Source organism: Archocentrus centrarchus, chromosome 11 (genome assembly GCF_007364275.1).
Source record: "Archocentrus centrarchus isolate MPI-CPG fArcCen1 chromosome 11, fArcCen1, whole genome shotgun sequence".
In the NCBI taxonomy this organism is placed as follows: Eukaryota; Metazoa; Chordata; class Actinopteri; order Cichliformes; family Cichlidae; genus Archocentrus; species Archocentrus centrarchus.
Window position 1 is genome coordinate 6116144 of NC_044356.1, and position 27276 is coordinate 6143419.

General features: G+C 45.0%; 1 protein-coding gene across 1 annotated transcript; it reads right to left on the bottom strand.

Moving 5' to 3' along the window:
- Positions 1 to 19378: 19378 nt before the first annotated feature.
- On the bottom strand, positions 19379 to 26970 carry zbtb22b (zinc finger and BTB domain containing 22b). Its single transcript, XM_030741793.1, has 5 exons — positions 26785 to 26970; positions 25199 to 25417; positions 23849 to 24586; positions 21823 to 22101; positions 19379 to 21519 (listed from the first exon to the last, which is right to left on the bottom strand). The coding sequence occupies exons 2-5, from the start codon at positions 25415 to 25417 to the stop codon at positions 20476 to 20478; spliced, it is 2280 nt and encodes a 759-aa protein (XP_030597653.1). The 5' UTR covers positions 26785 to 26970; the 3' UTR covers positions 19379 to 20475.
- Between the last annotated feature and the right edge of the window lie 306 nt (positions 26971 to 27276).

Sequence of the window (27276 nt, forward strand, 5' to 3'; positions counted from 1 at the left end):
TAAACGCGCGCGCGCGCACGCACGCCCACACACACACACACACACACACACACACACACACACACACACACTTGGCCAGTGCGCCACTGCCCAATACGCCTCGGCCCCGTGTTAGTGATAAACACGCACACACACACACACACACACACACACACACACGTGGCCAGTGCGCCACTGCCCAATACGCCTCGGCCCCGTGTTAGTCATAAACACGCCCACACACACACACACACACACACACACACACACACACACACTTGGCCAGTGCGCCACTGCCCAATACGCCTCGGCCCCGTGTTAGTGATAAACACGCACACACACACACACACACACACACACGTGGCCAGTGCGCCACTGCCCAATACGCCTCGGCCCCGTGTTAGTGATAAACACGCACGCACACACACACACACACACACACACACACACACACACACACACACACACACACACACACACACACACAGGGTCTAAGCAGCACTATGGAGATTCACTCTGTCAGGGGGTCGGTTCGACCCCACCTGAGACCCACGTATGTATCACGCGTTTGCGAGTCCCCATTGCAGAGGGGGTCCTTCGTGCCCAGGACACATTCTCGTGAATTCAAACGCAGTGGGAGCACAAGGGTTAAAATGATAGGAGATTGAAGGAGAATCATGGGGAAACATGATTGGAAGCAGTTTGAATGGAGTTTGTGAAGTTATTCATGAAATGACAAAAGTGTGCTTCTCTCAGCGAGAAAAGCTCAAAAACCACATCAACAGCTACTGCGCTTGGAGAATGGTAATGACACGCGGTTCTCTTATTTAAAAGATAAACTGGTCAAATAACGGGAGCATCACTGGTTCTTCATATGCTCTAACACTGGGTTCCATATCCTATAAAACTTGTGAGTGTTACCAGAAAGTTCATATCTCAGTCTTTCCACATGAAGGATACTTATGAGTTCGGTCAGCCAGGTTTCGAACCCAGGGGGTAAGTCAGATTTCCACAGTTTCAAAATACACCTCTTTGCAATCATCATACAAAGAATTAGAGCAATATGTGTATTACAATCCAGGTTTTTCAGAGTATTAGAATATCCCAACAGAGCAATTCCAGGATCAGGCACAACAATGATATTAAAGACAGTAGAAAACCATTGAAAAATAAGAGACCAAAAGTTATGTAATTTTGGGCAAAACCAAAAAAGATGTGCTAGTGTTCCTTCCGCTGCCTGACATCTGTTGCACAGTGAAGAGAGATTAGGGAAGATTTTACTTAATCTAATTTTTGAATAATGTAACCTATGAACTACCTTGTACTGAATCAGTTGAAGCCTAGCATTAATTGAACAGTGCTTGATGTTCGTTAATATTTCATCCCACGTTTCCTCTTCGATCTTGATAGTAAGCTCACCTTCCCAGGCTAGTTTTATTTTAATCGTAGATGAGTCCAAGGTTTTTGAGAAAAAGCGGACCATCGTTGAGATCAAATGTTTTGCTTCAGGGGGACCTAGGAGGGATTTTAACAATGCATTATTCTCCGACGGCAATTTGTACGACTTCATAGTCTGACGGATATAGTGTCTCAGTTGTAAATACCTAAAAAACAGAGATTTTGAAATGGAGAATTTGGACTGCAACTGCTCAAAAGAGCCCAGTTGTCCATCGATATAAAGGTCCACTAAGCTGACAACACCTGCACGGCTCCACTCCAAAAAGGCTGTGTCTGTAAGTGATGGTAAGAAATCATGGTTCTGCCAGATTGGAGCTTGAACCGACGTGTGTGGGAGTGCACAGTGTTTCCTAATTTGATTCCAGATCCTCTGGGTGCTTGACAGAATGAAATGGTCCTTCCTATAGACCGCAGGGGGCCTTGGGGTCGAGAAGAGAAGCGCGGGGAGGGAAGTGTTATGGGCTAGCCCTTTTTCGATGATTAGCCAAGGAGGCGGAGTGTGCCCATCTCCCCTCTCAAAGCCATATTGCCAGTACGTCAGAACTCTGACATTGGCAGCCCAGTAGTAATGCAAAAAACATGGCAAACCCAAACCCCCACTGTCTCTTGGTTTTTGGAGGTGGCTTTTGGCAATCCTATGTGTAGCACCGGTGTCACACCGCTAACTGCGCCACTGGACCAGTTCTAGGCTCTAAGGAGTGGGGAGCAAGAATAACACCACCAGAGACCGCTGCTTTAAGTGGAACAGGCCGGCAATTTACTGAATGCAAAACACACACATAAAATACAATACATAAAACAAAAATTACCCTGCAGGTTCTTAATAAGGAGGCAAATATAATTGAAAAGGAAAAAAAATAAAGAGTATGTCACTCTTTCTTTTTGCTCTTTAGTTTACCTAGCTTATTTCAATAAGACTAATTTGAGTTAGTTAAACCAGTCTTTTTTTTCCTAGGTTGCATCTATTTTAAGATTCCTATTTTTCTTCCTGAGTTAACTCAATCTCCTTTCTTTTAGAGGTAAGAAAAATACCTTCAAACACAATTAAATCAAAGTGGACCACAACTATTCAAATCACATTCAGACACATAAACACATGAAAATCAAAGTATGGCACTTTAAATTCAAGTTCAAGTCAAAATGTAAATTCAGGTACTCAGTTCAGTGAAAAGCTTCAGTTTGACTCAGTCCAAAAAGGATAATAATTCAATCAGTTCTCAGTTCTGGTCAGTTCAGTTCGAACTAGTTCCTGATATTCCTACCGCTCCGGCAGCGAATTACCACACGCAGGAGAATCCCTCCCTAATGCGATGGAGAAGATGAATTGAAGGTCTGGGTCTGGCTCGCCATCTTGAATCCCGTCTGTGAATGTGCACGCCGCACACGGCAAACCAATCCTCGCTCCGACTGAGCTTCCAACCAAGCAAAAAACCTGACCAAACCCGATGTAGCTTAGTTCTCATAAAATCCCCGTCAGTTCCCGACCAGGTAGATTGTTTTATTCACTATAATATTGACTTTTTTCTGTTAATTAATCACCGCTCTTCTCTCTGACTCCTCCTCTGCTCTCTCCCTCCGGTCTGTGTACTGCAGCGTCACTCAGGTGCTGCGTCTGTAACGTTAGTTCCTTAAAGGGGCAGTGACGTTATTTTCTGTCTGCAGACTTTTAATCAACTGTTTATTCTTTTTTATGTCAGATTTTAACATGGGTTACATCCTCCCCTCTTTACCTAATGCACGTCCCTGTGCATTTTGAATTTATACTGTCATAACTCTAGGAGTTTTTGGAAAGCTAGGTTCTTCAAGAGAATCTGTAAACACATCACTCAAGGTTTGAAATAAAGACTGAACTATTGTAACCAACGGGTTTCCTAGCTCAGGATAAGTCAGTCTTTTAGTCGGTTTTCTGTCTCTGACAGGTCTTCCCGAACAGTCACTTTCATTTTGGTTGTCCATTTGACCCAGATCGCTTGTGTTTTCTTTGCTCTCCTGAGCAGGTTGAGTAGAAGGATGGACATTATCCAGGTCTTTCTCAGGTAGGCTTCCAATTTCCTGTTCAGAGATTGAGTTTCTCTCTTCAGGATCAGGTAGGTCTTTCTCTTCAGTATCAGGTAAGCCTAAATCATAAGTTTCTACTGGAGGATCTTGAGGGAAAGCTTTGGCTACGTCTGAAGGATCTTGCTCAACAGCAGTCAAGTCAGGTTCTGGTTCATTCCTTTCAGGTAAGTATTCCGTAGATTCTGAAGTCAGGTTGAAACCTAGTGTTTCCACTCTTAGGTTTCTGTGATAGTGATATCCCTCAGAATCAGATTGGGATTCATCCCCATCAGCTCCATTTGATGTGTCATTTTTAGAATGTTGTCGAGTTCTTGGTCGCCTTACTGCTTTTGGTGGGTTAGTTTCGCTTTCGACCGGGGTCGCAGGAAGGAAACCACATGGCAGCAGGAGGTCACGATGAAGAGTTCTTTGCGGACCATCTCTTGTCTCAGGTTTCACAACATACACTGGGATGTCTCCGGACTGTCTCAGGACAACATACACGTCGGACTCCCACCTGTCAGCTAACTTGTGCTTGCCTCTGAGACGGACATTTCGAACCAAGACTCTGTCGCCTTCTTTCAAGGTGGAGTCAACAACGTGCTTGTCAAACCTTGCTTTGTTGCGATTGGCTGTCTTTTTAGCATTCTCAGTTGCTACTCTGTAACTGTCTTCAAGTTGAGATTTCAGGTTGCGGACATATTGCGAGTGAGAGCCTGGCTGATGATTGACTGGTAGGCCAAAGGCTAGGTCAACTGGCAGTCTCGGCTGACGCCCGAACATTAACTCGTAGGGGGTAAAGCCGGTTGTCTCGTTCTTAGTACAATTATAAGCGTGTACTAACGGCCTGACATACTCACGCCAGTGACTCTTCTTCTGGTTTTCAAGGGTGCCCAACATGTTGAGCAGGGTCCTGTTGAAGCGTTCTACAGGGTTCCCTCTCGGATGGTAAGGCGTGGTTCTTATCTTTTGAGTGCCAATGAGCTCACACAGTTCTTTTATTGTTTGAGACTCAAAGTCAGGACCTTGGTCACTGTGGAGTCTTTCAGGAATGCCATAATGAACGAAAAAGTGGTCCCACAGGGTCTTGGCCACTGTCCTGGCTTTCTGATTTGGGGTGGGGACTGCCACTGCATATTTCGTAAAATGGTCGGTAATGACCAAAATGTCTTTTGTGTTACTTGAGTCCGGCTCCACACTGAGAAAATCCATGCACACGAGTTCAAGTGGCCTTGTAGCCACGATGTTGATGAGTGGTGCCGCTTTCTCGGGCATGGTCTTACGTCGTATGCAACGGTTGCAGGTTCTGACTTTATTTTCCACCTCAGTTGACATTTTGGGCCAATAGAATCGCTTCCGGACAAGATCTAGCGTGCGCTCTGTGCCCATATGGCCCATGTCGTCGTGGAGGCTCTTGAGGACTACGGATCTCAGGGCTTCAGGGAGTACAAGCTGGTAGTGAGTCTGAGCACCCTCTTGTCACCTGCGATACAAAACACCATTTGAGACCTCCAGTTTGTTCCACTCCCTCAATAAGAGACCAAGCTCAGGAAGTTCTTTCCTCAAGGAGGGTGGAGGTTTCTCTCCTGACTCCACTTGCCTGATGACTTCACCAATGCAGGGATCAGCATTTTGTTTGTCTCTTAGTTCAGCTGGTGCTAATGGTGGAATGACAGGTAAGCCACCAAGCTGATCCTCCTCTTCAAAGCTTTGAGGGAGAGCCTTTGGGTGGTGGGCAAGTGACACAACCAAGGCGGTGCTGGGTGATGTTTCCCCAGGGTGATTGTTGATTACTTCATGGACCAAATGCTTCTCACAGATGGCTTTGATGGTGCTTTCATTCAGGTGTGCATAATCAGCTTCTGACAAGTGTCTTTTTGTGAATTGTTGTATTCTCTCCAACTCTTTTTGTGATGATGTGTCATCAGGTACTCTGCCATGAGGACGTCTGGACAGTCCGTCCGCGTCCTGGTTCTGCTTACCGGCTCTGTACTGTAGCTGGAAATCGAACGTCGACAGAGCGGCCAACCATCTGTAGCTCGTGGCGTCGAGCTTAGCTGAGGTAAGAATGTATGTTAATGGATTGCTATCTGTGACAGCAAGGAATGTGTTTCCGTACAGGTAATCCTGGAATTTCTCTGTTACTGCCCACTTAAGGGCAAGAAATTCTAATTTGTGAGCGGGATACCTGGACTCACACCTCGACAGACCTCGGCTCGCATAAGCAATGACGCGCTTCTGTCCCTGTTGCTCCTGGTAGAGAGCAGCACCGAGGCCCGACGTGCTTGCATCTGTATGTAAAATGTAGGAGAGCTTAGGGTCAGCAAACCCGAGGATGGGTGCGGTTGTCAGCTTTTCGATTATAGTGTCGAACGCTGTTTGGCAAGCAGGTGTCCATCTGTCACCAAAGACGTCCTTTGGATTGAAATACTTCTCAGGGTTCACTGTGGTTTTAGCGTGCTTTCTTAGTGGTGGATAGCCAGCAGTGAGCTCGTTAAGTGGCTTCACGATCTTAGAATAGTCTTTAATGAACCGGCGGTAGTAACCGCAGAAACCCAGGAAGATTCTTAGCTCCTTCAAGTTGTTTGGTTTTGGCTAGGTTTTTAGTGCTGCTAATTTGTCAGGATCGGTCTCAATGCCCTTTTGAGACACAATGTGCCCGAGGTACTTTACAGAAGTTTGGTAGAACTTGCATTTCCCTGGTGACAGTTTCAAGCCAAACTCTTTCAATCGGTTGAGCACGTGCATCAACCTCTCCTCGTGCTCCTCCAATGTAGAGGAGAAGACGATGAGGTCATCCAGAAAAACTAGGACTTGCTTCAAGTTCAACTCTCCCATACAACGCTCCATGAGTCTCTGGAACGTGCTAGGGGCGTTGGTTATCCCCTGAGGCATTCTGTTGAACTCAAAGAATCCTAGAGGGCAGACGAATGCGGTTTTGTGTTTGTCTGCCTCCTCCATCTCTATTTGATAGAAGCCCGATTTGAGATCGAGCACCGAGAACCACCTGGACCCGGTCAATGCTGAGAAGGACTCTTCCAGATTGGGTAAGGCATATGAATCCTTTACCGTTTGTGCATTCAATTTTCTGTAATCTATGCAGAGTCTGACATCGCCATTCCTTTTCCTGATGACTACGATCGGCGAGGAGAAAGGTGACTCTGATTCACGGATGACTTCTGCATTGAGGAGTTGCTGGAGATGGGTACGCACAGCTTCTATGTCCTGCGGATGTATAGGTCTTGGCCTGTGTTTGAATGGTGTCTCGTCACCGAGAGTTATATGGTGTTTGATTTTGTCAGTGCGGCCAAAGTCAAGCTCGTGCATTGCAAACACCTCTGGCATGGAATTCAACTTCTCTTTTATCCTCTCCTTCCACTCATTGGGTACAGGAGAATCAGTAAAGTCAAAGTCGAGATTTGGTTTTTTGTCAGATTTTGTAGGAGAGTCTGAGTCAGGGGTCGTGACAGGTTGAACACTCTTGACAGCGTGTATCTCTGCTATCACAGCTTTTGGGGGCAGGGTGACGTCATGCTGTGACTCGTTTCTGAGTATGACTGGTATGCAGCGTGATGGCTTTGGTGGTAGACTTACCAGGCTATCTGTCACCAGGATGCCACCAGGTAGGGACGATGATTTTGGTGACTCCACCATCACCCACTTTCCAACACCAGATGTTGTGCAGCTCACTGATCCTTGAAGGACCTTAGTCTGTCCAGCTGAAATGGTCTCGAGGTCCCTACTATGAAGCCTCACCACTCCCAGGCTGGAATCAACAGACTGTTTTTTCCGGATTTCAAGGGTCTTTAAGACGACTTTGTAGCCATAAGGAAGAGACTCAAAGTTCTGAGGTGCGATCTCTGCATACTTTTCGTAGAGACCATCCAAAGTATTTGTGCCTATAAGCACTGATGACAATGTGGAGCGCATGTCAGGTACAACCAAGACCAGCGTAGGTACCTCGATGTCGACTCCAAGCAAGCTCTTTGGGAATCTGATGGTGGCCTCAACATAGCCAAGGTAAGGGACGCTTTGACCGTTGGCTCCTTCCACTTCAAGCAAGTCATTCAAGGAATTGAGAGGCAAGTGAGACAGGTTCTCTAGATAGAAAGAGTTGGGGATCGTTGTTACTTGGGATCCTGAATCCAACAAGCAACTACAGTCTTTGTCAGCTATGGTCACTTGTGCGGTGCACTTGGCTCCAATCAGACCTTTTGGCAAAGTCACTGACTGTCTTTGTGTGTGAGAGTACACATGGGCTCTGTAAAACTCCTTTCTGGGACACTTTGCCTGTGCTCCAGTCCCCGTTTGTCCCACAACCGGAACTGGGTCTAGTTTAAAGGATCAGGCTTTGAAGTGCCATGTTGACTGTCCCATGCTAACTGCTTTTCTTTTAGCTGCTTCCTCTTCTCAGCCACAAGAGATGGGTTCGGCTCACTTTCACACTGAGGCTTAATGTGCCCATCCTCTCCACATCTAAAGCAATACCAAGGCCTTGGTCTATTGCTTGTGCTGTTGTTTGCACCTCGGATGTGGGGCTGCAGCCTTTGAGATGTGTGAGTGATAGCTGGGGAATGTGTGTTAGCTGTTGGGGGAGCTAGTGGTCTGGTAGCTGATTTAGCTTTTCTACTGTCTTTCTGTGTGATACGTGTGAGCTGAGACTGTAGATCAGCTATTTGTTTCTTTAAGTCTTGGATTTCAGACCTGTGATCAGGAGCTGGCTGAGATGAGCTGCAGTCTTCTTCACCCTGCACATAAACACCTTGATAATGAGAAGACACTCTTGGCTTTGAAACATTGAAGTGCTGTTTCATGCGTGAAGCTTTGGAAGAACGTTTATTTTCTGCTGTGCGGAGTAACAGGAGAAGTTCAGCAAAGGTAGGTGGATCCTGCTTCTTCTGTTCTAGCTGGAGTTCAGCTATCAAGATGTTATCCCAGCAGCCCCTGACAAACTGCCTAAGAAAATGCCGGTCAAGGTCGCTTGCAGTTACACCTCCCCTTCTGAGGGTGGTGCTCAGCATCACCTGCAGCCGTTGTAGATAAGCTGAGGGTTTCTCACCATTATCCTGCATTGTGTTGAGATACTTTGCAAAGAGGTCGTCTCCATCTTCGACTGTGCTGAAAGCAGAGTCTAAGATCTCTAAGTACACACTAAGAGGAGAATCAGGTGTCAGATGCTTCACAATATCAATGGCGGGTGATAAGAGACTTTCAAGAAGCTTTCGTGACTTGTAAATATCAGACTGTGTTGTGTCTTTAAGAAGAAGTTCCACATTCGAGCGCCATGTCTCATAATCCACTTCACTGTTGGGACGTGGGACACGCCCAGAGAAGGGTCTGAGTCTCAAGGAAGTGTGCACCTGCAGAGCAGAGTCTTCACTTCTCACTATGTGCTCAACAACTACTTTTTGTAGGTCAGGTGGATTGACGTCAGAAAGTTTCAGAGCAGGCAGTGTCTTTTCCTTAGATGATGTCGACGGTGGGGACCAATGATGTTGAACATGCTGCTGTGGGGTCATACTGGGCAGGGAGCTTACCTGCGCAGCATTTTCAGGAGCATGTTGCTCTGGGGTATCAGGTGAGTTCTGCTCTGTATCTTCATCTTGGGACTCTGAGTGATCTAGATCGACAGTCTCACTGATGAGGGAGAGCTCCTCTCTGAGGACAGCTGCAAAGTCTTTACCAGTCTGTTTTGCAATGTCCTTTAACTCTGAAAGGTAAGTCTGTGTAGCTGTCTTGCTAACTACAGGTGTGTAAACATTAGCTAGGGCTCTGATGTGGTAGGTGACGTCAGTCTTAGTCTTACTGTTAAGCCTGTATGGCAATGAAGGTAAGAGAGATTGCACAGCTGTACCATACACATACTCTACGATAACCTGTTTGGCTGAATCTGGTTCAGTGAGGTCTACTGGGATTACTCTTTGAATGGAACCATATTGTTTCAGGAAGTCACTTAGTTCGTCATCAGTTTCTGTATCGGTCATGCCGCTAACTATGACTGAGTTAGGGATTTTTACACTACTGGTTTGAACGACATCCATTTTTTCTTTTTTTTTTTCTGATAACAATATTATACGGTCTCTGGTTTCTAGTTTAAATGCTTTAAGCCACTCCTGGCTGGCTTGCCACGTTTGTAGCACCGGTGTCACACCACTAACTGCGCCACTGGACCAGTTCTAGGCTCTAAGGAGTGGGGAGCAAGAATAACACCACCAGAGAACGCTGCTTTAAGTGGAACAGGCCGGCAATTTACTGAATGCAAAACACACACATAATATACAATACATAAAACAAAAATTACCCTGCAGGTTCTTAATAAGGAGGCAAATATAATTGAAAAGGAAAAAAAATAAAGAGTATGTCACTCTTTCTTTTTGCTCTTTAGTTTACCTAGCTTATTTCAATAAGACTCATTTGAGTTAGTTAAACCAGTCTTTTTTTTCCTAGGTTGCATCTATTTTAAGATTCCTATTTTTCTTCCTGAGTTAACTCAATCTCCTTTCTTTTAGAGGTAAGAAAAATACCTTCAAACACAATTAAATCAAAGTGGACCACAACTATTCAAATCACATTCAAACACATAAACATATGAAAATCAAAGTATGGCACTTTAAATTCAAGTTCAAGTCAAAATGTAAATTCAGGTACTCAGTTCAGTGAAAAGCTTCAGTTTGACTCAGTCCAAAAAGGATAATAATTCAATCAGTTCTCAGTTCTGGTCAGTTCAGTTCGAACTAGTTCCTGATATTCCTACCGCTCCGGCAGCGAATTACCACACGCAGGAGAATCCCTCCCTAATGCGATGGAGAAGATGAATTGAAGGTCTGGGTCTGGCTCGCCATCTTGAATCCCGTCTGTGAATGTGCACGCCGCACACGGCAAACCAATCCTCGCTCCGACCGAGCTTCCAACCAAGCAAAAAACCTGACCAAACCCGATGTAGCTTAGTTCTCATAAAATCCCCGTCAGTTCCCGACCAGGTAGATTGTTTTTTTCACTATAATATTGACTTTTTTCTGTTAATTAATCACCGCTCTTCTCTCTGACTCCTCCTCTGCTCTCTCCCTCCGGTCTGTGTACTGCAGCGTCACTCAGGTGCTGCGTCTGTAACGTTAGTTCCTTAAAGGGGCAGTGACGTTATTTTCTGTCTGCAGACTTTTAATCAACTGTTTATTCTTTTTTATGTCAGATTTTAACATGGGTTACATATGTATTTTGTACCCCCAAACAAATGGCATGATAATAGAGTCTAAAAGCTTAAAAAAAGATTTAGGAATAAAGACAGGAATATTCTGAAATAAATACAAAAATTGTGGCAATAAAACCATCTTAATAGCATTTACACGTCCAATCAGGGATAAAAGTAGTGTTCTCCATTTTTCTATATTCTCCTTGAGTTTGGTCAGTTTCTCTGTGAAATTTAATTTAAAAAGGTCACTTGCCTTTTTTGAAATTTTTATGCCCAAATATTTCACATAATCAGAAGTTATTTTAAAGGGTGTAGTTGTCATAAATAGTGGATCCAAGTCATTCGCCACTGGTATAAGTTAACTCTTCTGCCAATTAATGGTATAACCGGATACCTTTCCAAAGGAATTAACAAGCTGGAGCAAATGTGGTATTGACTTCTCTGGGTCAGGGACAAAAAGGGCCACATCATCTGCATATAAAGAAATTTTGTGATCAGCTCCCCCTAAAGTTATAGGTTTAATGAGGGCATGCTCTCTCACGCTAATTGCCAACGGTTCGATAGATAAAGCAAAAAGAAGTGGCGAGAGGGGGCACCCCTGCCGAGTCCCTCTTTTTAAAAAAAAGGAGGGAGACCTGTCTGAGTTTGTAATAACTGATGCTGTAGGCTGAGAATATACCATGCGCACCCAGGAGACAAAAGACCAACCAAGTCCAAATTTCTCCAATACCCTCAAAAGATACCGCCATTCCACCTGGTCGAAAGCCTTCTCTGCGTCCAAACACAGGATGGCTTGCTTAGAGGTTTTATCAAAGGGATAATACATAATATCCATCACACGTCTAACATTAAAAAAAGAAAATCGCTTTGGGATGAAGCCTGTCTGGTCAGTGTGAATAACCGATTCTATACATTTATTTAACCTTTTTGCAAGTATTTTAGTGAATATCTTAAAATCTAAGTTAAGCATGGAAATTGGACGATATGATGAGGGCTCTGTTTCATCCCTATCTGGTTTGAGTAGGAGCGAGATATTTGCATCATATAGGGTTGGAGGGAGATTTTCAGATCCCATTGAGTGTAAAAACATCCTGTGTAGAATTGGGGTTAATTGATTTGCAAATTTCTTATAAAATTCAATGCCAATTCCGTCCGGTCCAGGGCTTTTTCCGCTTTGCAGTGATCTGATAGAATTCAGAACTTCTGTTGGGGATATTTCCGCATTGAGGGCTTCACGAGAAGCTTCATCTAGCTTCGGTATATTTAGATTTTTTAACCAGTTATCCACATCACCCGAGGAATTAGATCTGTAAAGCTCTTCATAATATTCTTTAAAGCGGGCATTTATCAGTTTTGGGTCCGTTAGGATTTCTCCTGAGCGAGACTTTATTTTGTGGATGGCTCTACTGGCCTGTTGTCCCCTCAGTTGGCGAGCTAAGAGTGTATGAGGTTTGTCCCCAAGTTCAAAATACTGTCTCCTAAGTCGCAGGATCTGATCACTAACCTGGCGTGATAAAATTTTGTTATACTCGTATTTAAGGTTGAGAATATTTTGTAGTGTTTGAGAGTTGCCTGTGCTTCTATATAAAGGTTCTAGTTGTGAGATCTGAGAGTCGATTTCCTCTAAGCGAATTTTGCTTGATTTTTTCAAAGCCGCCTCATATGCAATAATTTGGCCCCTCATAACAGCTTTAAGCGCTTCCCACAAGACTGAATCTGAGACATCTGAAGTATCATTAATCTCAAGATATTCTGTAATTTTTTTAGACATATGTCTACAAAAATTTTCATCTGCCAAGAGAGATGGGCGGAAATGCCACGAGAAGTGCTGTCTGGGTTTGTTGAAACTGAGAGTCATGGCTGTGGGGGCGTGGTCGGAGATCAAAATATTATGATATTTGGTATCTATAACATTTGGTATAAGTTTGGCATCTAATAAGAAAAAATCAATACGAGAGTATGATTTGTGTTTACTAGAAAAAAAAGAGTATTCTCTGTCTGTTGGATGTTGGAGCCGCCAAATGTCAACTAAATTAGTAGTGGCGATAAGATTATTTAAAACCATAGAAGCATTAGAGGGACTGAATGTTTTACTAGCTGATCTGTCAAGATGGGGGTCGAGTATTACATTATGATCCCCGGCAACTATTAAGTTAGTAGCTGAAAGATCAAAAAGCTTTCCAAAGGTTTTTCTGAAAAATGTTGGGTCATCAATATTAGGCCCGTAGATATTCAACAGTGTTACATGAATCGAATAAAGATAACCTGTAACAATGATATACCGGCCGTTCGGGTCCGCTGATGTAGAAATGTGTTTAAAAGGTATGTTTTTCCGAATAACAATCGCAACCCCGCGAGCCTTGCTAGAAAATGTAGATTGATATATTTTGTCTGCCCAGCTACAACGCAGAGACTTCTGTTCAGAAGGTCTAATGTGAGTCTCTTGAAGGAACAACACATCGGCTGTCAGAGATTTGAGGTGTGCAAAAACCTTAGCACGTTTAATTGAATGGCCTAGGCCACGAACATTCCAGCTGACCAAGTTGATGCCCCTATCCCTACCTATAAGTGACATAAGAAAATGAAAGTTGAATTATATGAGCGGTGACACAATGAATTGCCCAAGATATGAGTAAAAGTACATAAAAAAAAAAAAAAAAAAATTTAAAAAAAAGAGAGGATTTAAGGAAAACACATAAAGCGAACTTACATTTACCCACCCCAATCTCCCACTTTCCAAAACGAAGCGAGAGACAAAGTCCTAACATTCTGTCCACAGGGGTCATATACTGGTTAAACCTAACCAGTGGTATCGCTAGTTATCCAACTTCTAACAAAACAAACCAAACAACAACAAAAAGTATATATAGCGTCCCTCCTGGTGACTGACCATAAGCGTTATTATTTTAACATTGCAGTGATGAAAATCAGGAGAATCCTGGTTTTGTTATAAGAACTAAAAAGAATAGTACAAATTGATTAACACCATACACATCTGACAATTATTATTATACCACACTAAAGAGGTAGGCATCTAAACAAATTAACCTCTGGCAGAGAAGGATAAAAAACGAAAGAAAAAAAAAAAAAAAAAAAAAAAAAACCTATCCCTCTCTATATATTTTTTCCTTCTCTAATTTTCGAGGCATGCTGGTGAGAAACCAATAACTTAATAACCCAGAACTCAACACCCCCAACAGTGCTATGCCTCTATAGTCGTAGCCAAGTGAAGGTCTATTAATCAAATTGTCTTATTAACATTTGGCCGATGCATACCAGACAGACCGGTGCTCAGCGATCATCACTCCCGGGTGGCCCGGTAACTGAGCAGAAAGCGATCAGCATCCTCTGGGGTGTTGAAAACCTTATCAATGTCGGCACCTTTGGTGACTCGGAGTCGCGCCGGGTAGAGGAAACCAGTACGCATCCCGGCTTCCTTGAATTTTTTCCTCACCTCTTCAAACGGTTGGCCCCGCTTCAGGGTCTCAGCCGGAAAGTCTGGAAATATGTGGATCCGTCTCCCGTCATATGTCAGAGGTGTGTTCTCACGTGCCAGCCGCAGTATTTTTTCCTTGACTCGAAAACTATGAATTCGGGCTATCATGACACGGGGACGCCCTCCGACATCAGATGGCTGTCCCAGTCTGTGAGCTCTGTCGACCTCTATCGGGGTAGGAAAGTGAGCAGGGCCCAGCAAATCATGCAGAAAACTGACACAAAAGTCTACAGGGTTGTTACCCTCAGCTTTTTCTGGCAAGCCCACCACTTTTATATTTTGTCGCCGAGAGCGCGCCTCGAGGTCGATAACCTTGTGTTGGAGTAGTTTGTGGTTCTCCTCCAACTGCCGCCATTGTTGTTTTAGCTGGGTGAGCTTAGCATCATGGTTGCTGCCAGCTGCCTCCAAAGTAGAGATCCGATCATCGTGATCAGTCAGAGTAGCTTGCATAGTTTGCAGGGATGTCTCCAAGTTGTTGAATCGATCATCCATCTTCTTACTCAAATTGGTTATAGCGGCAAGTATGGCGGATGTTTCCGTGTTTGCCTCCATCGGCGGTGTTGGCTCTGGGGAGTTATCTGTGTCTTCGATGCTAATGCTAGCTTTAGCCTCTCGCCCCGAGTTTGCACAGAGAGCTTTCTTGTAGTTATTCTGCTGTTTTTGTTCTCTCCTGGTAGCCATAAGTGCATAAACACAATATGGACGTAATGCCCAACTTTCTAGCAGGTACAACTGAATCAGAAATGTTGTATTGCTTGAATAATAACGAACCAGGAGGGAGCTCAGAAAAAATGCGTCTATACCATAGCGTGCACTCTAGCGCCCCGCGGTTTTCTTGTTTAAAATGATAGGAGATTGAAGGAGAATCATGGGGAAACATGATTGGAAGCAGTTTGAATGGAGTTTGTGAAGTTATTCATGAAATGACAAAAGTGTTCTTCTCTCAGCGAGAAAAGCTCAAACATCACATAAACAGGTACTGCGCTTGGAGAATGGTAATGACACGTGGTTTTCTTGTTTAAAATGATAGGAGATTGAAGGAGAATCATGGGGAAACATGATTGGAAGCAGTTTGAATGGAGTTTGTGAGGGGGGGGTGTCCCCATAATGCACTGTTTCTTTTCATTGACCTTATTTACTTTGTTTATACCCCACTCTGCATTTAATCATTAATTATTATTCATCTCTGCCCCCCCCCCCCCCCCCAGCAGATGACTGCCCCTCCCTGAGCCTGGTTCTGCTGGAGGTTTCTTCCTGTTAAAGGGAGGTTTTCCTTCCCACTGTCACCAAGTGCTGCTCATAGGGGGTTGTTTGACTGTTGGGTTTTCTCTGTATTATTGTGGGGTCTTTACCTACAATATAAAGCACCTTAAGGCGACTGCTTGTTGTGATTTGGCGCTATATAAATAAACTAAAATAAATTGAACTGTATTCTTTCTGATAGCTGTAAAAGTTCAAAGATGCTTCTAAAACAAAAACCAGTAAACTCAGACCTGCACAGATCTATCGTGATACCTCTTCAATAAGGAGGAATAATCATTTCTATGTTCTTCTGAGCAGCTTGCAGTGCCTACATATGTGTAAAAGATGGTTATTGATTACTTTTCTGCCTCAGGTTTATCTGGATCCACTGAAAGGTTTCAGGGTTTCTAACTGGGCCCCCTGTTTGGTTTGATCCCAAAGTCTTCCACTCAGCAGTTCTCTTATTTTATGTTCTCAGCACACAGCAGAGTGTTAACAAGTAATACACAGAGCACAGTGTTCACTCTGGTCTCTGTGTGCATGACACATTTTATATGACCTGCCTGTACTGGCATAATAGTAATAATGAGCACAGCGACATATAAATGTGCGTGCCACTGTAAAAACAGGTAAAAGTGATGTTGATGTCATTGTGGTGATGACTGGAAAAAAAAGACAAAAACTGATGAGACGCGCTGAAATACAGCTGCCTTCAAGAGCCTCCAAAAAAGCAGGAATTTCAATACTTTCCCATGATTGGGGGATTGTTTCATATCTTGAAGTATCACAACACAACGTGAAACTAACCACTGAGGCCATTAAACATGATGAAAATTAACTGAGCTCACAAATCAAGTGAGGAGGATTTTCTCAGAGCTCTATACAATATTTTGCAAGCTGAGAAGTCGCCCCCTGCTGGTCACTCCAAAGACTGCAGGTTGAACATACTTCCACCTTCATTTCTCTTTTATTATACAGTCTGTGCACCAGGATAACCACATCCATCCTTACCAGAGAGGATCCATCCACGCAGACTCCACACAGACGGGATAGAGCCAGTTGCAGGATTCAAACCTGTGATCCTCTTCCTGTGAGGAGACTGTGTTTATCAAGGCACCACCGTGTATTACGCACTGTGCAGTACATTAATGACAAATTAGTGTAATTCAGTCAGACCACTCATGTTTGTAATAATGTGCAGATAGTGTTCAATCTATTGATGGCTTTAAAAACACACAGCAAATCTGTCAGGAAAGTAAACACCGATTTAACTTGTAGCTTTAAATGTTCGATCATAACAGCAGAAAACAGGATTATTAATAAGATTAATGATGATCCAGGATGACTGTTTAATGCAGTGCAGCTTTAATAATGAAAGGCCTGCTGAGAGTCACCAAAGGAGTAAAAAGATTCAGTTTCACCAAATAATTTATTAATCCATCATTTTGTTACAGAGGAGAATACGTATGTACTGTAGTTACTACATTATTAGTACCACTTACAAATGCAGTTTTCTGTAATCACTGTTTAACAATCAGTTGGTCAGAGAGGAGGTGAAGGACGCCAAGTTAATGCACAAAAATACTAAAGTAGGGTTTTCAGCAGCAACTCTGAGATCCATAGTTTCATCTCTCTCAGTAAAAACAGTCTGAGCTTCCTCTGAGCTGTGATGATGTTTCTGTACAGTTTACTGTGAAAGGGTCAGAATAACATGTACGCTCATCACTTCAGTCCAGGACTGAAAAAAGGCTTGAAGAACTAAAAGAGGAAACGCTGAGACCCATCTCTGCTCTGAGGAAACTAAAGACGTCAGCTGATGATGGAGACTAGTTTCCTGTCTCAGTAGCAAACACTCAGTATTCAGATCTTAGCTTCTTTTTTGTCACATTATGAATTATTTTCAGTGCATCTTTACACGTTTTAACAGCTGCGGCTCCAACACTTAAATCCATGTTTGGCCTTCCTGATCAGTTCCCATGGAAACGGGAAGCCTGATGTTTCCTGTCAGTACAAACAGGATCAAACGACTAAATCTGAGTCATAGAGGGAACTCTGGAGGTCAAAGGTCACTGTACAAAGGCCAACAGTCTTCACTGAGTCAGAGCTCAAACCTGCATATAAATCATCAGACTGAACCTTCACAGAAGGTAAAACAGTCGCTCTGAATCTGGAAACATCTGGAAGGCTACAGAGCCATGAGGTCACCGATACCTGCTCTGTGCTGCACACGGAAGCATCTACAGTCTGACTGGTTCAAACATGAAAACAATGAAACACACAAACACAGGATTATCACACTGCAGCGCTATAATCTGTGAATACCTGTATGAGCAGCGGGCGGCACACCTGTGAGGAAAAAACTGCTTATTGATCAGGAATAATGACACATGGAAAACATGTTTCCTTTAATTGGATCCATTTTATATTTAATGCTGATTTTCTTTGAAAGAGGCCAGTTTTACCTTTATGTACCTGTTTGAGACGCACAGCTCTGAGCTGACTGCTGAGACTCTGCAGATCAGAGGTATCCAGAGTTACCTGAAGTTATACAAAGGCAAAATGAACTAAATACTCAGCAGAGTGAGAAGAAACAGCTGCTGATACTCAGCTCTGAAACATCTGGGTATTTACTCTCTGGGATGGACTTCAGTGCAATACCAATTTGTACCATAGGATGGTGCACTGAGTCAGTGTTACCTTTATTTAACCAGGTAAGCCACTCAATCAGGGTCCCAAAATATCAACTGGGCCAAAAATGTGAGTGGATTTAATCAATAATCAGTTTTATATCATGGAAACCATCAGGTCTGCAGTCCGACCGTGACTCAGATTTTAATGAGCTATGAGCCCAAATTAAAACAAAGCCATGAAATATTTCAGAAAATATAAAGTTTACCTTTTTGAATTATGAACATAAAGAAACATTCTGATGGTATTATATTTTCAGATGTAACAGTATGATGCACCTTCATAGGCAGGCTGCTGAAACTCTCAGGTTATAATATTTAAAATATCTATTTAAAAAAAACTGTGCTGATAATAAAATCTAAAGAAATCCAAAGACCTAAAAAGCTCCGTTCATAAGAAGCAGACAGACGGAGGTTCATAACTTTATCTAACGTGCTCAGAGACAGAGGAGGAGGATCTGACTCTGAGACGCTCTGAGCCAGCTGAACATCAGCTGGCTCAGAGCGTCTCCTGAACCTCATCACAGCTGGATGAGGTTCAGGAAACCAGCTTTCACATCCTTCCTCTGCTGCAGCTCTGACGAGTAAATGATTTCTACGTATTTACAGCAATAAGAATATTTTATACTCCTCAAAAACTCAACAAAGTGATGAAGTGAAAGCAGCAGCGGAGCAGGAAGTTAGTCACTTCCTACTTTAGAAGCTCCACAGAGGAAGTTCTCAGTTACAGGTAGAGTCTGTGTGGAGCTGAATCAGAACGAGACTAATTTAGCTTTCATTTTTGTTTCTCCTCCAACCAAACGAGTGAAAGTCACTGCTGAACAAGGCTCGAGCTGCAGAGATCTTCCTCCTTCATACAGCAGTGATGGAGGTGACACGGAGCTGCAGAAGGTTCGGCTGAAGAAGAAAGAGCCGTGAATAAATCCAGAGTTTAAACCTACAGTTTGTTCCTACAGATCTGAACTTTAATGCTGTAACTGTGTTCTGTATGTTTCAAAGCTTTTATTGTGTAACATTGAATTTATTGAGATTTATATTCGTGACAGATGACTGCCCCTCCCTGGGCCTGGTTCTGCTGGAGGTTTCTTTTCTGTTAAAAAGGAGTTTTTCCTTCCCACTGTCACCAAGTGCTGCTCACAGGGGGTCGTTCTGACTGTTGTATTATTGTGGGGTCTTTACCTCACAGTATCAAAAGCACCTCAAAGCACCTCGAGGGGACTGTTGTGATTTGGTGCTTTATAAATAAAATTTAATTTATTGAGCTTCACTTTGAGGCTTGTTTTTTAAGAATGGTTTACAGTCATTTCCAAACCATCGATGAGCACAGTTTATCATCAAATATGTGTTTACACCAAGCAGGAACCCCAAACATGAAAAATGAATCCAGTGTAGGATGTTAATGTGTATGCCTCCAAAGGTGACTGAGGCTCTGCAGATGATGAAGTAAACATGTTTAAGGTGCCTGTCGGGGTGTGAGCCACACGGGCAGCAGTCTGAGCAGAGATGCTCCGCCCTCTCCTCCAGCTGCTCTGGGGGGCACTGAGGTGGAGTCACTGGACCTCTGAACTGTGTTTGTGCCTTTTGGAGATTTTTAATGGAATTATCAGAGAAATAATTTCTCACTATGGGGTAAAAGATGTTTGTGCTTCAGCTCTGAAATTATTAGTTTGTTACAGTAATCACCAGGTACAGCTTCAAGGTGGCTGTGTCCATCTTTTATGTACAGTCTGTGTTTTACACAGGGCTCATTGTTCTCTCAGCTGAGGGGGGGGTATCATTTAAACAACATGGCAGTGCTGACAGTCTGAGGCAGGAGGCAAAGCTGTGGGGAACCTTTACAGACACAAACTGATTGGTCTGCTCAGAGGTCAGAGGTCGTGACCTTTGGAGATTAAAGAAAATAAAATCACTTTTTTTTTCAGCTCTAATTTTTGCAGATTTTTGTTTTTTTACTCCAGTTATACCAAATATGTCACAACACAAGTCACAGTCATTTCAAACAGCCATTTTCATACTCTAGAAGACTCTGATGTTTCCACAGAAGGTCGAAGTTAGAGAAGCGTTTTTGGTTTACACACACACACACACACACACACACACACACACACACACACACACACACAGATCTGGTCCTATGCAGTCGATTCAAATTGAAGTCTTTGCAGAAAACAGGAAGTTCCATCAGCACAGCCACATGTTTCAGAAACAGCTGACCGGAATCTCAAAGTCCCGTTTCTCTGGAGGTCTTTGGGGGGGGGTCCAATGGGAGCCTCACCTGTGTTGTCCCTACCTGAACACTCACCTGTGTCTGAGCCGCTGCGTGTTGGTGGTTTAAAGAGCAGCAGGAAGTGTTGGAGGCGCCCGCTGGATCCGACACACACTTTGGTTTAAGTCACGCTGCTTTCATTGGCACTGACCTCACACACGTCTTCATCACACGAACCCCGACCTGACCCGAGACCCCCGAACATCCCAGACCCCGGACCCTGACCCGGGCTCTGAGAGACCGCCCCTAGGAGCGCCCCCGCCACAGCCATGTTGCTGTTGTTACTGCTGCTGCTTCCTGCGGCGGACACGCCGCCGTGCTGCGACGACAGAACAGACACCCCTCCCCTGGCTCCACCTCCAAGGATGCCTCCCTGTCCTCCCTCACCTGCAGACAGGAGGAGGTGAGGGGAGGAAATCAAATCTGGGCCGTCCTCACCGCCTCCTCTTCTCCCTCCGTCACCGCTGCTCCCGCCTTCGCCGCTCTCCCCCAGCCCGCTGCGCCTCTCGCAGTGCGAGCGGTGCCTCATGAAGCTGTCGCGCCACATGAACTTCTTGCCGCAGCCGAGGCAGTCGTAGGGCTTGAGGCCCGTGTGTGTCTTCATGTGCTCGGTGAGGTGATGCTTCATCTTGAACTTCTTGGCGCAGACGGGGCAGTGGAAGGGCCGCAGGTCCAGGTGCATGTTAATGTGGCGGTCCCGCATGCTCTTGTGGGTGAATGTCTTCCCGCAGTGACACATAAACACTTTCCCTGAAGCCCCAGAGCTGCTGCTGCCACCTCCACCTCCGATCCCTCCGCTCTCCGTGCCATCCACCCCCAAACCACTCTGCACCGACAGGTGGACCGCACCGTGCTCCATACCGGGACCTTTGAAAGACGCTCCTCCGATCATACCGCCTGCCATCCCCAGAGGGGGCGCTCCAGCATCCAGGGGGAGTCCGGAGGCCTGGCTGTAGAGCAGGATCTGGTTCCCCTGCATGTCCAGCGGGAAGAGCTGAGCCCGGGCCGAGGCTGCGGACTGAACCTGACCCAGCAGCGCCGAAACGGCACGGTTAGCGTTCTGGTTCTGACCTGCGGCGCTGTCGTGAAGGTGCTGTGCTAACGTCTGGTCCATAAGACTGCCTTCAAACTTGAGGTAGTCTTCTGAGGACTGGCAGTAGTCCACCTACAGACAGAGAGAGGGTTTTACATCTTCAACATAAAGATTACAAATATCCATAAACCGAGTTTATTATCTGTACACTGGAAACACAAATAAAAGGTTTCTGCTAAAAATCATATTTTTACACATTCAGGCTGTAATTTAGTCTCAACTGAAGAGAAATTTCTAAGTTTGAAATTCTTTGAGTACGATTTGAGATTCTGCGGGTTTGGCACCCTCTAGTGGTCATATAAAATCCTCCCCTCAGCTCGCACCAGGATAATTGAACACTGATCACACTACAGCTCAGGTGCTGCCCCGGCTCACCTGTGAGTCCATGTCAGCGTCAGCTCTGCCCCCCAGCTCAGCCGAAAGGCTCCTAACGTTGGAGATGTTGAAGTTGCTTATCTCCCTCTCTCGTGCCAGCTCCATCTCCCTCTCATCTTCGTCCTCCTCGTCTTCTCCTCCTTCCTCACCGGACACTACAATCAGGTCGTCGTCCTCCGTGCGTTCGGTTTTCACCACCACCCACTGTTTACGAGGCATGATGCTGGGCTGGCTGTAGGTGGGGCGCTTCTGCAGCGGTAGTGCTGAGTCCTCTCCATCCTTTTATTGAGATATTTCACATTGAGTACAGAAAACGAAGGTGTTTATTATTTTGAAGAGAAATTATTTCATAACCCAACAGGACCAAAGTTTGAACCAGCTTTGCTGTAACTCAGTTTAAACCAGATTAAATTCATTAATGTTTGTTTAACCTGCATTCAGCCACTGCTGTTGAACCTTGGAGTCATTTTTGACCAGGATATGTCCTTCAATGCACATATTAAACAAATATGTAGGACCGCTTTTTTGCATTTGTGCAATATTTCTAAAATTAGAAACATCCTTTCTCAGAGTGATGCTGAAAAGCTAATTCATGCATTTATTACTTCTAGGCTGGACTATTGTAATTCATTATTATCAGGCTGTCCTAAAAGCTCCCTGAAAAGCCTTCAGCTGATCCAAAATGCTGCAGCTAGAGTACTGACAGGGACTAGAAAGAGAGAGCAGATTTCTCCCATATTGGCTTCTCTTCATTGGCTCCCTGTTAAATCTAGAATAGAATTTAAAATCCTTCTCCTCACCTACAAGGTCTTGAATAATCAGGCCCCATCTTATCTCAAAGACCTCATTGTATCATATCACCCCAACAGAGCACTTCGCTCTCAGACTGCTGGCTTACTTGTGGTTCCTAGGATACTTAAGAGTAGAATGGGAGGCAGAGCCTTCAGCTTTCAGGCCCCTCTTCTGTGAAACCAGCTCCCAGCTTGGATTCGGAAGACAGACACCCTCTCTATTTTTAAGATTAGGCTTAAAACTTTCCTTTATGATCAAGCTTTATGATCAGGGGTGGCTGTAGCTCAGGAGGTAGAGCAGGTCGCATACTGAAGGTCAGCGGTTTGATTCCTGGCTACTCCAGGCTGCATACCAATGTACCCTTGGGCAAGATACTTAGCCCCAAGTTGCTCTCCGACGCAAGCGTTGGAATGTGAATTTTAGATAATAAAAGCACTTAGCTTAGTTAATTGTGGAAGTGCTTCTATGAATGGGTGAATGCAAATGTGTTGTATAAGCGCTTTAAGAGCTCAAAACAGAGTAGAAAAGCACTATATAAGAACTAGTCCATTTAGCTTATAGTTAGGGCTGGATCAGGTGACCCTGAACCCTCCCTTAGTTATGCTGCTATAGGCCTAGGCTGCTGGGGGGGGGGGGGGGGGGGGGGGGGTGTGCCCATAATGCACTGTTTCTTTTCATTGACCTTATTTACTTTGTTTATACCCCACTCTGCATTTAATCATTAATTATTATTCATCTCTGCCCCCCCCCCCCCCCCTCAGCAGATGACTGCCCCTCCCTGAGCCTGGTTCTGCTGGAGGTTTCTTCCTGTTAAAAGGGAGTTTTTCCTTCCCACTGTCACCAAGTGCTGCTCATAGGGGGTCGTTTTGACTGTTGGGTTTTCTCTGTATTATTGTGGGGTCTTTACCCACAATACAAAGCGCCTTGAAGCGACTGTTTGTTGTGATTTGGTGCTATATAAATAAAACTGAATTGCTGCTGAATTGCACTACTAAACATGAAAATAAGTTATTTCCCGTCTGAAAGCTGCTTTATGACCGTTGGACCAAAGAAAAGAACATTTTATATACTCATTGGTGAAAATTAAGTTACTGACAAAGAAAACTGTAAGGACTAAGGTGATTATCAGAATCATAAAACTTTTATAAAAGTTAAACTTCTGCCCTTCAAAATAAAAGCTCTTCAGACAGATTAAGGTGGGTTATACTTACACTGATGGATGCTCAGACCTCACCTGATAGGAAGACACCCCGAAGCTGTCGCTGACCCCGACTTCCTGCTCTGACACTGAGCTCATTTTCTTCCTCCTCCCGCTGCCGCCTCCTCCTCCTCCTGCACTTCCTCTTTTCCTTTGGTGGTACATCACCTCCTCCTCTTCCTCCTCAGCTTCCTCTTCTTCCTCTATAAGGAAGGCTTCTTCCCCACCTGATGGAGTACAGTAGCTGGGGGTGTTGCTAGCCCCGCCTCCATCCCCAGAAGCCCCTGTTGCAGGTGCACCACCTCCCCCAAAGCTGCTGCCATCCCTGGGGCTGAAGTAGTTGGTGCTGCTGGGTGATTGGCTCTCGCTCACTGATGGGCGGCTGGGAGGTACTGAGGCTCGCTGGGGTTCGTTAGACTCCCCACCTTGGGCTTGAGCAACACTTCCTGGATCACCAGCTCCAATGCCACCACCTGCACCACCGTCACCATTGCTGCTGCTACACCCGGGGTTGGCTGACCCTCCAGCTCCACCTGCTCCATCCTGCACAGCCCCCGCCCCTCCTGCTGCCGCGGCTCGGCCCTCCTTCAGCAGCTCCGTGCACTTGTCCACGATGTGCCACATCTGCAGGACGCTGCCCACCGTGAGGTAGTTGACGATGTCCTCGCGCAGCATCTGGAGCTGACCCGTGTAGGCGCAGCTCAGCACGCTCTCAAAGGCCAGCGGGTCCATCACCGCCGGGATGGAGACTGTGGACATGTTCTTCAGTAGTACCTGAAGGTGGATGGAGATCAGAACATCACATCAGTCCCGCCTGCCCCTCCACGTCTCTTCTCACCACAGTGAAACATTAACCACAGGGTCAGAGTTCATTTCCTGTGTCTGCAACCCCTCAGACAGGTGACAGGGGTCTGAGGAAACCTCCCACCAGTTTTATTGAGCACATATTTGGCAGACGACTAACGCTGCCTCAAAACAGCATAATTACAACATGTGTGAGGCTGCAGTAAGTCTTTATTATGGTGTATGATTAACCTGTGTGACTGCTGATGTCTCTTCTGTCTCGCCTGATTTATTCCAGCTTTCTGAGAGACACAAGAAGCAGCAGATGGCTTCAAACCCAGTTTGATGTCTCCAGGATGTCCACAGCTCAGATCTGGTGTCAGCAGAGTGAACTGGGAGGATAAGCTCACTGAAATGTGAGGAAGCCCAACAAACTGATCCTGTCACCTGTCTTTCTATAAGCAGGCTGTGTCCTAAAGTTTTGTTCAGGTGCAAACTGTGACAGCTACTCTCATTCAGTGCTGATAAAGAGCCAATAAAGCTTCTAATATTCAGGCTGCATGGATCAGAAATGTATGAATGGGATTCAGTGTGTTCGTCCACCTGGTCGTGGAAGTAGGGCGAGGACGCAGCCAGGACGCAGCGGTGGGCCTTGAACACTTGACCCTGGACGTGGATGGAGAGGTCGCAGAGGCTGCCGTCCTCTCTCTGCCGGTTCAGACTGTCCAGCACTGACGTTTGAGCGCTGGGGAAGCAAACCTGGACCACGGAGCCAGCGGAGCTGCTGCTGCTGCTTCCCACCTCCATGGGCAGAGACTGCATCTGTGAGGCACAGAAACGGTCATGGCTCCACAGATGGGGTAAACTCTGGGTTAAAGGTCGTCCTGTTACTGTTGGCTTTCTGCAGGTCGTGCTGACTTGGCACAGTCCATCAACACTGCAGCTACTCAAGCATGGAGCAGTTATAATGTGTCACATGACCGCACGGTGGGGCTGCAACAACAGCACACAATTATTTCCCACATCTAATTATTCACTTATTCACACTAATTATTCATCTTATAAAGAGACGACTGAAACATTCCCAGAATCATTTCAGCCGTTCTTTAAAAACAAAACTCATAATGAAATAATTATTAACATCCTCGTTACTGATGAACTGATTGTTGAATTAGATTTATGGTCACTTTAAAGGTGAACAGGTGTAATCTCAGGTGTTTCCTCATATTGATTTGACTTCTAATATAAAAGTGATCTTAATAAAAATGAGAAACATCTGGAAGTAAATCAAACACAAAACAGTTCAGCAGCATCACAAACGCAGCTTCAGGAATTACAGGTGAGACGATAAGTCTGTTTATTACAGGACCTGATACTCTGGTACTGTAGTACTCTGATACTCTGAACCAGCTTTCAGGGAAAACTCTGAAACTTCAGCATCCAGAGGAAGCGTTTCATCAGTGATTCGGTGTTTCTGAACTTCACTGAGGAGTTTCACACCTGACTATGTGATACAAATGATGAAACAGGAACTGCTGCAATCTCACCTGTCAGTCTTTGCTGATGTAATGATGCACAGGTAGGTTTGTCAGGTGATGATGATGATGATGATGCACTCTCTGAACATCAGTGTCAGTGCAGTAATCTGACTTTTTTAAACTATTAAATGAAAACTGGCCAACGTTACTGAATTACACTTTATTAATCCCACAACACAACGTCTGAAAAACCGGGTAAAATGACACTAATCATGTAAAGTGAAATATTTAAATAATGGAGCTCAGTAACAAACCTGAGTGCTGCATTATAATCAGATGAATTGACTTTATGCTGAATATCATATTTAACGTAGTTCTGAGAGCTGACATCATCAACGTCAGTGTGAACTTCACTGAAAGCTCCGAGCAGCACATCTGTGCAGTCTCCTTCATTAGTAATTCATTAACATGAGAAAATAACACGGCGGACCGACAGGAGCAAAATCAGCAGCTGGACTACAGCCGCACTTTGAGCGGACAGGAGCGAAGCTGCGGGCTGAATTCAGCTGTTTGCCGTGCAGATGTTTTCCCGTTCAGACCGACAAACGGACGCAGCTGGAAACCGTCGGAGCTCCGGACTCCGCGGCCAGCTGTGCCGTTAGCCTGCTAGCTAGCCGAGCCGAGCCGGGCCGCCGCCGGCAGCAGACTCACCGTTTTCAGTTTCCGCCGCAGCCCGTTAAAGTCCGGCCTCTGACCGGGGCGAAGGCAGCGCGTCCCGCCGGGTCATCCAGGCCCCGAAGTTTGGGCAGCATGTTGGAGGAGCGGCGCTCCGGAGCAGCTCTGCGGCAGCAGACGGCGGCGCGGCGCCTTTAAGGGAGACCCAGACAGGCGAGCCAGACTTGGGCCGACACAAATACACAAACACAGCCAACACACGGCTAAGCACAGACACACACACACGGCTGCGCACAGAACTACACATATACACAGGATTAAATACAGAAACACACAAACACACGGCTGCAGACAAACTACACAGAGGATTACACAATAAACTGAGGCTCATTTAAAACTGCGAGAAATGCAATACAATAAATTAAAAATTTCCTTTAAATTCCTCAAACTCCATTTAAAATTAAATTATGAAGTGTATAAACTTTTCCTTAGTTTTGCAGCTGTTTACCTGTGTGGGAGAGTACAGTT

Bases quoted from the DNA above. Each gene is read 5' to 3' on its own strand.
- zbtb22b (XM_030741793.1), bottom strand. From the start codon at position 25,417: ATGCAGTCTCTGCCCATGGAGGTGGGAAGCAGCAGCAGCAGCTCCGCT. The intron at 22,102-23,848 runs GTGAGGTCTGAG...TCTCAATAAAAG, and splicing joins TCGGGGTGTCTTCCTATCAG to GATGGAGAGGACTCAGCACT. The intron at 21,520-21,822 runs GTGAGCCGGGGC...CTCTGTCTGTAG, and splicing joins ACGCTGACATGGACTCACAG to GTGGACTACTGCCAGTCCTC.